The sequence below is a fragment of the Triticum aestivum genome, chromosome 7B (genome assembly GCF_018294505.1).
Source record: "Triticum aestivum cultivar Chinese Spring chromosome 7B, IWGSC CS RefSeq v2.1, whole genome shotgun sequence".
In the NCBI taxonomy this organism is placed as follows: Eukaryota; Viridiplantae; Streptophyta; class Magnoliopsida; order Poales; family Poaceae; genus Triticum; species Triticum aestivum.
In genome coordinates, this window is record NC_057813.1 from 708838217 (window position 1) to 708850731 (window position 12515).

Sequence of the window (12515 nt, forward strand, 5' to 3'; positions counted from 1 at the left end):
AGTTGTTGTTTATGATTACGTAGTGCTCCAATTGATGTGTTGCAAATTTGGGTAATTTTACCCACGGCCACGGGTACCCATTTACCCTGTCGGGTGATGGGTATGGAAAAAAGTTGTACCCGTCGGCAGGTATGGGTACGGGTGATGGGTAAAGTTTGGAGTGATGGGTAAGGGTATGGGGTGGCTCCACACGTACCCAAACCCGGCGGGTGCCATCCAGTGCAAATGAGTGTTCTGTCAAGAAGCGGGCAGAGGTTTCTCTGGGTGGTGCACCACCCCAACGAAAAGGACAGCAGCGCGGCCTACCTCGGCACTGCCGCTACCGATGCCGACCCGCTGAGCTACCTGCCCGAAGGGTTCGTCGAGAGGATGAGCGGCACAGGGCTCCTTGTGCCACTATGGGCACCGCAGGTGGAGATCCTTAACCACGCCGCCGTGGGAGGGTTCATGTCTCATTGCGGATGGAACTCCACGCTGGAGAGCGTGTCGGCGGGCGTGCCGATGGTGGCGTGGCCGTTGTACGCCGAGCAGAGGTTGAACGCAGTGATGTTGTCGTCGGAGCGGGTGGGCCTGGCGTTGTATGTAAGGCCTCCGCTCGGTAAGGACGGTGCGGTTGTCCCACGGGACGACGTGGCGGCGCTGGTCAGGGCGCTTATGGAAGTGGAGAAGGGCGCCGCGGCGCGGAAAAAGGCCGGCCACCTCCGGGCTGAGGCCAAGATTGCTTCGGCGCCGGGCGGGCCGCAGGATCGAGCTCTCACGGTAGTGGCTCGCATGATTTCCTTGCATCGGAAGAGCCACGGTGAGTAAAGAGGAGCCTCCCTAAAAGAACTGAATAAGAGGCATGGTGGCTGAAGTTTTTTCTTGATTTATGTTTGTATCGATTACTATGTGTATTTTACATTTAAATATAGAATAATACATTTTCCACAGAAGATATTATTATCATTGCATATTGTAGATATGAAAGCAATTTTACATGTGTGGAAAACTTTGGGTCTATCTGAGGCGATTCAACATGCTTTGTGTGCGGATAGATTGGGATCAGTTGTTGGAAGGTACCTTATGCAGCTCTAGTCGGAAGTCTCCAGTTCTTAGGATGTTTGGTTTGCAAGAGTCAATTGCTGTCTCTTGTTGGTATATTTGGTGCCAAAGATGTGAATTCATAAAGGGGGGAACTATTGCGGCACCCCCTCGGACTGCTTTTGCAATCCAAGCCCTAACTGCAAACTACGGTTCTGTGTCTTCTTCTACCCGGTCACATGCCAAATATTATGGGATAAAACAAAATAGGGATGTTATAAACTCAACGTTGATGCTGCTTTCCATGATGATGGGACTGGAGCTGTAGGGGTTGCCCTCCGTAATAGTATTAGTGAAATGATTGCATGTGCTGCAGCGCTCCTTTATCTGATGTCCTCAATGCGGCGTCTGCTGAGGCCCTGTCGGTTCATAAAAGTATTGATCTCATTGAGCACTTGGAATGCATGAATTTGGCTATAGAATCAGACTCTTTGGAAGTTATTAGTGCATGCAGAGGCGAGTTCGAGGTGCTAGCCCCCTATGGATAATGGCGCATCTATGATTAATGGTATTTCGTTTCATCACTGCTTGAGAGAAGCAAATCAAGTGGCGCATCATTTAGCAAAATATTCTTACGAGTCTCATACTGAATTTAGTTGGGATGGGACCCACCCGATTTCCTCTAGCCTTATGTAATTCATGATGTAACTCGGTTGACATTGTAATAAAGCGCCACGAGGCTGAATTTCAAAAAAAAAAGATGGAAGCAATTTTACAATTATTCTAAGGTAAAAGAAGTAGGAGGATCCAAAATTACTTGTGTCATAAACTCATAATTGAAATGATTAAGGGCAATGATCAGGTGAGTAATCAAATCTAAGCCAAGAATGGCAAAGGGAGAGGATTTGAGATCACAAATGACAGGGTTTTTTAGATAGACCTTTTTATATTATCGACCTACATATTTTAATATTTTTCATGTGCCCTTAATAAATCAGCAAAAACAAAATGCAGAAATAACAAATCTGATTACGCTCTAGATGTTCAGACTACATGCGAGACCATAGGTGAAATAGGCTAACACAATGGCAGATGAATTGAAAAAACCATTTATTCTAGAAAAATAATATAAATAGGGGATTTGAACTCTTCACAATTATTGGAAAAAAAGAAAGTAGAAACTCACCCCCAACTAGTGTGGCACAAAAGGAGAGAAACCAAGGGTTATTGACCGCAACCCTTTCCAACTACGTCTGCATAGATCAACAATGTAGTCAAAGTATAAAGTGGAGGTGATGGTACTTCAACTATCCATGTATGGTCAAAATCTACACTCACTTTATTGAATATATAGGAAAAAAACATAGTAAATTTTTGTCATAGTATCACCAACTTCTCTAATTATCATACGGACATCCAACATGCTCTCATTTTAATTGCAAATTATTTGCTTATTGCCAATTATTTAACCATGAAAATGTGAATAAAACCTTGTTATCCGAATTTCAAATTTTATCCTTACCTTGATAGAAATGAAGATAGTACGCCACAATTTCAACCTAGAATAGCCACAAATATAGTAATCAAAATATTATGCATTGAAGGCACGTGGCAATCGACAGTATCAATTTAATAGCCCCATGAACGGATGAGGATGTTTCGCTCTGGGTGAGCCATCAATCGAAATTGGTACCGCTATTGATTACTATGAGATGGCAACAATCAAGTCCATTTCTGTAGTGCGGACATGTAACTACTTCGGCGATAATACATTGCATTATTGCACAATACATGCACATGCAGCTAGTTAATGCGCCTGGAATGAATGATACATGCAGCTAGTTAATGCGCTTTTACACGCACTAGTTACATTACACAATGTTATTTTCTACAGTCCTTTTGAATTTGTGAACTTTGTTTTTGGGTTATAGGAGTGCCATTTGTTGACTCAACTACGATGCAAATACAATCGTTATACTATTATAATGAGAATGTTCTCTCTTAGTGTAATTTTGTATGAGAGAAACTCTCAGGGTAATTGTTACAATGCTACCTTTTGAGATAATTGATTTCCATGACAATTCATAAATTTTTGAACTTAACACTTGGCATGGATATTTGAGAATTCCATATAAAAATTCATGTATTTTTAATTGTGCAAGTCCCTAGTATCATTTATCTTAAGAAAACTTAGGTTTTCATATCTCAATTCCAAAGAATATTTAAAGAAAAATTAGTGATTCTGAAATTCAAAATTTTGTTGGATAAGTAGCAATTCCAAAGAAATTCATTGTACTAATTCCAAGGAAAATAGTACTCGTTAAAAATGAAAGAAATACACACTCAAATTCCTGGATTTTTCATTTGTACTAACACAATGTACCATATATCCCATGATCTCATCGGCAAAATGGGTATTATTGATATGCATCAATTCATGATAATGAGATCCTTGTCTATTGATATGCATGTACACAAGTTTAATCGAATTTTTGGAATTTTCAATTATTACTCACATACATGAAGTTATTGACATGCATGTTGGTGGAGCCCTTGTCAATTGCCAAGTCACATGCCCAGTAGCAATTGGCATTTGACGTACTCCCTCTGTTCAAATATATAGAGCATAAGACATTTTTCGAGGTAACCTCTGACTATGCTCTAGAACAATAATGTATGACGTGCATGTTATATAAAGCATATCATCAAATTTGTATGTGAAAGGAGCCTCTAATGATATATTATTTATATCATACATCCCATATGCTAATAATTCTATCAATGGTTAAAGGCTACCCAACAAAACTTATTAGGACCAATATATCTCTTTGCGCGCGCGCGTGTGTATCTATGTATATAAGAAATACATCTTCAAATACAAGTTGGGGTCTATGCATCTCCCATGAATGCACTTTATTGTTTTGTCTCTCAACTGCATTTTATTGTTGGGGTCTATACTTTTTTCTCTCTAACTTACCAGAAACATGCAACCGACACAAACTTACTAAAAGTGCACTTTAAATCATTCTTTCTGAATAACATCAGGCGTAACACATTATATTCAATTATTATAGAATAATCATATACATTATTTGACAAAAAGTATGAGTTATCATCTTGCTTTCTTACCATTTTTCTTTAGTTGGTTCTATCTTGTCTGGGTTTTATTGCGAGCTAAAAAATTAGGAAATGCTATCTGGCTGACATTCACTACGAATGTTTTCCCAGCGAACTACCTGAGAACCGTTGGATTCGGAGGCACACATCTTAACGCACAGTGCCTGCCACCTAAGCGTCCAACAGTCATTCGCTCTAGACAAAAACCAGTGAACGACGCGACGCTACTCTCCTACTCGCTCTCCTCTTCCCCCATTTTGTTTTTCATTCACACCAAGAGAGTCAAAGATGGCAGATAGGAGAGAGAGAGGACCCCAGCGATCTGGTCGCTGTCCCGCCGGCGACTTCACCTGGTGAGTGCACCTTTCTATTGTGCCCCGGGTTGACAGGGCCGCCGGCCCTGCGCCCCCATTGACCTCATTTCTAGCGACTTCTAGTCTTTTGCGCCCGGCGATCCACTTTGCCCTGTTTTATGCGGCCTGAGGAGTCTTCTGTGCGCAGTGTGCTTATCGACACATGCCACACCGTGGTGACCATATCTGCATCCCCTTCCCCAGCGCTCGACCTCCTTGCGGACGCATGGATCAACGAGCCACGCCATCGCGGCCGCATCTGCGTCTGTGGCTCTCCGCTAATCCCGACACGCTACTTCACAAGCAGGAGCTCGGCCCCTCAAGGATGTGCTAGCTCCTGCAGAAGCATCATGGCACTTTTCTATAACTTTTCCATGGTAATTTGGCATTTTACATTGCATAGCACTTCTCTTTGTTGAGCTTACTATGGCATTTTTTTCCATTCATGGCAAATTATTTTATATAGACCATGGCAGTTTATTATAACATACCATGGTAATTTTAATACTATTTTTCCATGGCAATTTTGTATCAGTCGTGAAAAATGTTTGTATACATCGACATTTTCATTTCACAAACCACGACATTTTTAATATGCATCCAACATGGCCTTTTTTTGCCAGATTTTGTATTTTCATTGTTCATTTGATTTTCCACAGCAAGTTTAATATGCATATACCATGTAAGAGTACATTTTTAAACCATGGCATTTCTGTAAAAATAAGATGGCATTTTTCATAAATCTTTGTGTACTTACAAACATGGCATTGTTCCCTCAAACATAGCAATTGTTTTATGATGTCATGTAATTTTCCATTCATGTTTATGCCATGGCATGTTTATTATTAAGATCGTGACATTTTTATATTGTTTAAGAGCATGGAATTTTTTATTAAGAGCATGTGAAAATTTTCATCTATAGCATGATAATTATTTATTGGCATGACATTTTTATTTTTGAAAATACAAACATGGCTTTTAAAAATATTTTTTGCATCATGGCATTTTTATTTTTAATGTCATAGAATTTTCCTTATATCGATCATGGCAATTTCATAATTTTTTTAATTTTTTAAATTTCCATGCATAATTCCCACACAATGGCATTTTTAGCTAAAATACTGTTTTGTCTTCACTTTTGCAAACTAGAAGTTTTTTATATATATCAGGGAAAACACATATCTTTTTTATTCGTTTTTTAGACAAATAAAAAACAGAGGATGGCATTTTTTTATATTTGTATCATGGCAGTTTCTTTGATTTTTTTTTTGTTCTATTCTGGGACGATAGGCCTGCTACTTTTTATAAGGGCTATATAACCTGGGCCATTTTCGCCTTTGTTTTCCTCCTGCACGTGACGGTTCATTAGCGACAGATTACGTTGGGTGTGCATCTAGGGGGGTCGTGCTGGGGAGGATCCTGCAGTGAACCTTTTCACTTGAAAAAAAAAGACCTTTTCATTTGCCGGTTCCTACCATACTTAACGATCAAATCGTTCGTTGCACCCCTTCCCCAGGGGAACGTTCCAGATATTAGGGTTGTTATACTATTGTCCTACTCCAGTCCCCATCCTCACATCATGTTCCCCTTGACTTCTCAACTGATTCTATGGGGAGAGCCGTTTAAATTTGATTTCGAACAGTGAGTGGGGCTTTAATTTTTCATGTTTAGCCTCAAATTTTGCACCCTAATATGGGCTGCTGAGATGGACCTTGGGCCTTAGCTAGTAATAACAGGGCCAGTTTTCAAGCCCGGGCATAGTCTACCATCTTATCTCAAAATATGTTGGAAATAACGGGAGCAGCATTTGTACTGGCAAATTAAGGGGGTGTTGGGAGTCCCTCCGCTCCGGAGTCAGCTCCGCGGAGCTGACGGAGTTACAGGCAAAAATAGCGGAGTTGGAAGGTAGGTGCTCCGAAGATCCCGTAATTCCGCAGAGCCGGTGGAGAGCCGAACTGGCCCTAAGTGTGCGCGCTCGGTGTGGCAATGGGAGCAACTGTTAGTGAGAGACATAGAGTACTGTGTGGCGTGGCCGCTCTGAAATTGAAGATTTAATATGTGACGTTCATCTATTGTGTTTGTGTGCTTGAGGCATCAGTCACTCATGAGAGAAGAAGCTGCATCAATATCAGGATCAGGAGGACCCTCTGAAGATGTCTCACACACACACTCTCTTAGCTTAGCGTTGCCGATTCTTCAGCCTTTCCATCTGTAAGATATCCATCCATCAGGTAACTGGTGAAAGTCGTCATGCCGCGGCAAAACAACCGAGTCCAATTACATGCTGCAGCAGGGTTGGGTTTACCATCAGTCCCGTTACAGCAGTTTCGCCATGTGGCCAACTTAACTTACCTGGGTCCATCGTCATGTCTGATATAGTTGAGAAGAAAAAAAAACGAATTGCAGATATAAAGCCACAGTTGTCGACTGATTGGAACTGTTAATTTCATTGTCATGTTCGAGTAGGCACGGAACAACAACTTACCCACGTAGCCAACGAACCAACGCGGCACATCTTTTTTCTTCTCCCAGAGTAACTGGGCCTGGTTCGTGCGTACTACGTCCGTCTCACTCCCCCATTTCGGCCCACTCACGTAGCAATTCAGGTCACGGCTCACTGTAAACATTTCTAGCGCCACCCCAGGAGGCAGCAGGAGCCAATGAATGGACGACACCTCATGAAGTATCCTAATCACTCATTCATTTCCTAATTTTGCACGTTGGTATTTTTCTTATGAAAGGATGCATGCATGGTCCCCATCTTTTTTTTTTCTAACTCAAGTACAGAATATGACACATTCACTCTCTCTGCTTGTTCACCCAACAAATCCATATTTTTAGGGCCTGTTCGGAGTCCCTCCCGCTCTCCAACTCCGCTCCGGAGCGGAGCAACATGCAGTGTTAATTTGAGGAGCTGCTAATATGGTACTCCACCCGCTCCGCTCCTGAATGGAGGAGTGGAGGGCTACCGAACACAGCCTTAGTTTCTCTTTGACTGTTTCAGTCATTCATATCTTTTAAGCTGTAATATCATTTCAATTTTTTATATATATTTGAACTCCTGGCGCAAGACGTTTAGAACAAGACTAATCTTGGATACATGTCAAACATATTTAAATTTTGACGTTTCAATCTACTTATTTCACTCACCCTTTTTAAAATTGTTTATTTGCAAAGCTGGTTACTTCAGTGTGTGAATATTGATATTTTTGAAATACTTCATCCATTCCTAAAATATAAGCCCTTTTAGAGATTCCAATGCAGACTGCATACAGAGTAAAATGAGTGAATCTACACTCTAAAATATGTCTATATACATCTGTATGTAGTCCATATTGAAATTTATAAAAAAAGGGTTATATTTAGAAAAGGAGGGAGTATAACTCAAATAGACTTTTTTAATCAATCAAAATCCGTGAAGTTGGATCAAAGTAGAGAATATAATTTTCTGAACCAAGTGAAATCAGTTTTCCCGAATTGAGTGAAATAAGGTTTTCTGAAATGCATGAAATCACTTTTTGAAATAAGCAACATCACTTTCTTAAGTGAAAGAATAACATTTTACATTTTGATGCTAGGCTTATGACATCTATTTCAATTTTTCATATTTCATAAAAGAATGAAAGGGTGGAAGTCAACAGAGTTACATTTTTTTTTTGATATGTTTATTTGAAATGGGTGAAATCCACTTTTTGAAAAGAGTGAAATTTGTTTTTCCGGGAAAAATAGTGACATATGTTTTTACAATGAGTTAATTCATTTTTTGAAACGAGTGAATCAATTTTTTTTGAATTGAGTGAAATTTGTTTTTATATAAGTGAAATAATGGAAATGATTCTTTTGAAACAGTCAAAATCACTTTTTCTGAAATAGAGAACAACGTAAAAAAAATTATGAAATAGTGGAACAGTGTAATGTTTATGAAATGAGTGAAATCGGGTCAAACGAATATACTTTCTAAAATTAGTTATTTAAAATGAGGGAAATTAACTTTTTGGAATAAGTGAAACCTGTTTGTTAAATAAGTTGAATTAAAATATGATTGAAATAATAAGTTCAAACTTGTCCAAATGTATCCAACATCAGTCTTGTTTTAAATGTCTTATCGCTATGAACTCAAATTTGTAAAAGGTTTCAAAATAAAATTTTGGTTCAGTAGTTATCAGCAATCCAAAGTTTTACCACCAAACAAAAATACAAGCCTTTTGTTTATGCATACCTTCAGCAAAACGTTTCACTACCTGGACTTACCGCACCAATCTTGACACTGAGGCTGACGATCGATGCATTGCCACCAAGGTTGGAAAAGGCGGTAGGCGTAAGCGAGGCGGTGCCTAAGCGCCCTAGGCGCAGCCTAGGCGGTAATATAGTTTTTACTCGTAGTGCGTTTGTGATTATTATATGGGTGTTGATATTAGTTAAGGGCATATAAATAAGTTAACTACCATCTACAAACATTAAAATATAACCCATTTGGCATACCGGTGCAGTATGTGGCATGATTTCCTGCTTGGGTAGGCAATTCCTTGCTTGCCCTGCCTAGCCTCCATTTATGCCCTAGGCGAGGCATTGAGCCAATGCCTAGCACCTAGGCGTGTCTAAGCGCCTCCTAGGCACTGCCTTTTCCAACAGAGATTGCCACATACAGGCATGAGTAGAATTATCACATTCCACTGCCCACTCACTCCACCGAGCTCACTATCATGCTCATCCATTGGAAGTGAAAACCATTGTTAGTTATTTCGAATCTTGATGAATATGAAAAATTGATCGATGAGTTGAGAAAGCATATACCCCGCAAAGAAAACTTATCAAATATCTTTCGTTATCATCTTCTCTAATGGTGTTTCTGTCATTTTATCTTTTATTTATTTTTTACCCGGCTTCTGCATAGATAGAACGCACACAACCAACACCAACGCGCACACACACATAACACATGCTGGAAAAAGGCAAATCCATACAAGAACAAAGCTGTGCCTTGGAGAGGAAAAAGAAAAAAAATATCAAAGCTATCGACAAACTACAACAACAGTCAAATTTTCACCAACTATCTCTTGGCACCACAAGGAAAACGAGAAAGCTTCTTTAATGACAATGCCTTTAGGAATGGAACAACGCTCAAGCACCGTCATCACCGGATCCAACCACCAAATACCAGATTCTAGGGTTTTCGCCCTGAAGAGCAAGTCCGAGCATATCCAAGCAATGCCTTCAGCAAGGTAACGACACAAGAACATCATCACTGCCATGTGTAACCAACTCGGGTCAGACCTAGGTTTTCACCTCGGAGCTCGAGACCGGGTACTCGAGAAGCACCACAAAATTAATTGAAGTCAATCATGTGTTGTCCCCACCACTTCTCCATTATCCCAATAGCTACATGCGCGGGTAGAAATCCCACCGCCGCTGCTACATAAGCATGCCCTATGCGTCAGGCCATCATCCATAGATTGCATCTCATAGGAGAAGGCAAACTGACCAGAACGAGAGCCGCCAAAAGTCACAGTGGAAGCTTCGACTCCATCCCACCACCTCACCAGATGAGCCACCGACAACAGCCACTGGATCTGGAGAGAAGAACCCTCACGAAAACTTTGACGTCCACTGCAATCTGCAGCCCAAGTGACCCACTGGTGTCGCCACTGTTACATCTCAAGGAGAAATCCTTCCCAATCGAACACTGATAGAGAAATTCACTAATCTGATTGGATGCGACCACCAGGGAGAAAGGGGCGACCAGCCCCAACCCTCGCAAACAGTCGCCACCGAGAGAGCCGCTTGTGGCCCAACATGGTGGTTGGTAGGTAGCGTTGGACAACCGGAGGGCAGCAGTCGCGGCGGACCATGATGGGGGTAGGTGTGGAGAGAAGCGCCTCGTCGACGGGGAATAAGTGCCCCGCCGCCACTTCTCTCGGGCCTAAGCTTCGCCCATGGGAACCCTCCAGCAACGGCAAGATAAGGAAGGGTCGAGGGAAGGTGGTGGCCGTGCCTTAGGGTTGCTCTCCCGAGCCACCAAGGGAGATGATGTGGGGGTTGTTTTGCATGTTCTCTAGCTAGCAACACCCGATTATAAGTACTACTAGTAATTGGCTTGGATTTCACGGAAAAAATGAATACATGGTAACCTTTACGGAATTGAGCCGTGTTCTAAGGCATCGAATATACCCATTGTTTTGTAGCACAACTTTGACAGGCTTACCGTAGATAATATTTTGCAATGCTAAACTTTTTGTTGTAATTTGTGTTAATGGAGTTGTGTTTTTTTTGTCTTTTGAATCTTGAATATGCAGGGATGAAGTCTGGCATGAGAAGGTTGGGGGAGGTATTTCATGGTGTGAAGATAAGTGGACTTGTGCCCGGGGAGTCAAAACAAGCGAGGTTGCTCAGCCACAGACGGTGGGCAGTGCCTTACCATTATTATGTTCCCCTAAATAATATTATTCTGTGATCATGTCACACTTGCAGTAAAATTTCCTAAAAAACTGCAACAAATTCTAGAACACCGGCGTCTATCTTTGGCTACAAAACAAGTGGACTAGCTAGTCTTGCGCTGCTTCACGTCACATGGGTTGCGCTAGCTCAAGTTCTTGGCATAAAAAATACAACCATAACTGGATGGACATTTTAAGCTAAAGGCCTAGCCATGAGTCTTTGCCCTTGTTTGCACAAAAGCGGGTGAAAGTGATGGTCGACTGATTAATGTGTTACGTTGAAGTTTCATAGTAACCATTTTAAGCTAAATGTACAACCAATGAGTTTGCACCCATTTGCACAAATTAGGGGCCTCTTTAACACATGGGAAAGTGGAGGAACAATGCACGAATAGAAAATTTTACAATTGTTACACTATTTATACATTTGATTCGAAAGAACGGACCATAGGGGAAACTCAGAAATTTTCCTTTGGTTTTCAGAAAAACAAAGGAATTTTACGATCCACTCTAACCTCTCTTTTACATTCCTAATATGCACAAACCAAGGCAAATGCCATAACTAACATAGTAAACTTAATCTTAAATTTGCATATGTTTTAACCTTAATTTGATCGTGCTTTTAGGATCCCCGTGCTCTCCTATTCTTGCAAATCAAACACACAATTTTGCAAATTCATATGTTTTCACCATCCTTTGTTTTGCACGTGCAATCCTATCTTATTCCTATGTTTCTTTATTCTTGTGTTTTTGAAATCTCGTGAATCGAAGAGGCCTAATGAAATGGACACATTTGACCGGTCCATCATCACGCTTGATCTACACACGCACGTTCCTCCCTGCCAATACCTGCATCATCTAAAGCTTTGATCATATGTGTTTACTCTCACGGTTATTTCGAATTGTGCATGTTTTAATCTGACTAGCATTTGGCAGGATATAACCAATGACAAAATTATCCAATCAATGTGGTTCTCGCGAGTTGACTCATCCATGCAAATAATGTATTTCAAGGCTCTAGTTTGAGGTAGCAATTCAAAGAGTTTCTAAGAAAGGCAAAAGACAAATAATAGCATACAAGAGCAATGTACAAAATTAATTTCACCGTCTCCAATGTACACTAGTTGTAGTCATGATATTGCAAGGAAATATTTATTCAAACCAGTGGCGGAGTTAGCGGAGGAATCAAGAGCGACGAAAGTGAAAATACACATGTTTGGAAGGGTGAAATGAGTGAACATGAGGCTGGCTTTTCTCCATGAAAGAAGTGCGTACACACTATTTCACTAGTAGAAAAAGGGTCATTCGAACCGGTTCTAGAGGGCATTTAGTCCCGGTTGTGGAACGGGACTAAAGGGTCGCCACTAAAGGCCCCTCCTTTAGTCTCGGTTCTTATACGAACCGGGACTAAAGGCCCTCCACGTGGCCGCTGTCTGGAGCTCCACCTTTAGTCCCGGTTGGTAACACAAACCGGTACCAAAGCTAGATGGCATGCTTCATTTTTAACAGAAGTTAGGACAAAAAACATATATGTCTATACGGGATGAATTATCTAGCTAAACTGTGCTAGGAGTGTATCGAACAAAAGTGC

At 41.0% G+C, this 12515-nt stretch overlaps 1 protein-coding gene across 1 annotated transcript; it reads left to right on the forward strand.

Moving 5' to 3' along the window:
- The first annotated feature begins 225 nt into the window (after positions 1–225).
- Positions 226–807, forward strand: LOC123158562 (hydroquinone glucosyltransferase-like). The gene has a single exon (XM_044576488.1). The coding sequence runs from the start codon at positions 226–228 to the stop codon at positions 805–807; it is 582 nt and encodes a 193-aa protein (XP_044432423.1).
- The last annotated feature ends 11708 nt before the right edge of the window (positions 808–12515 follow it).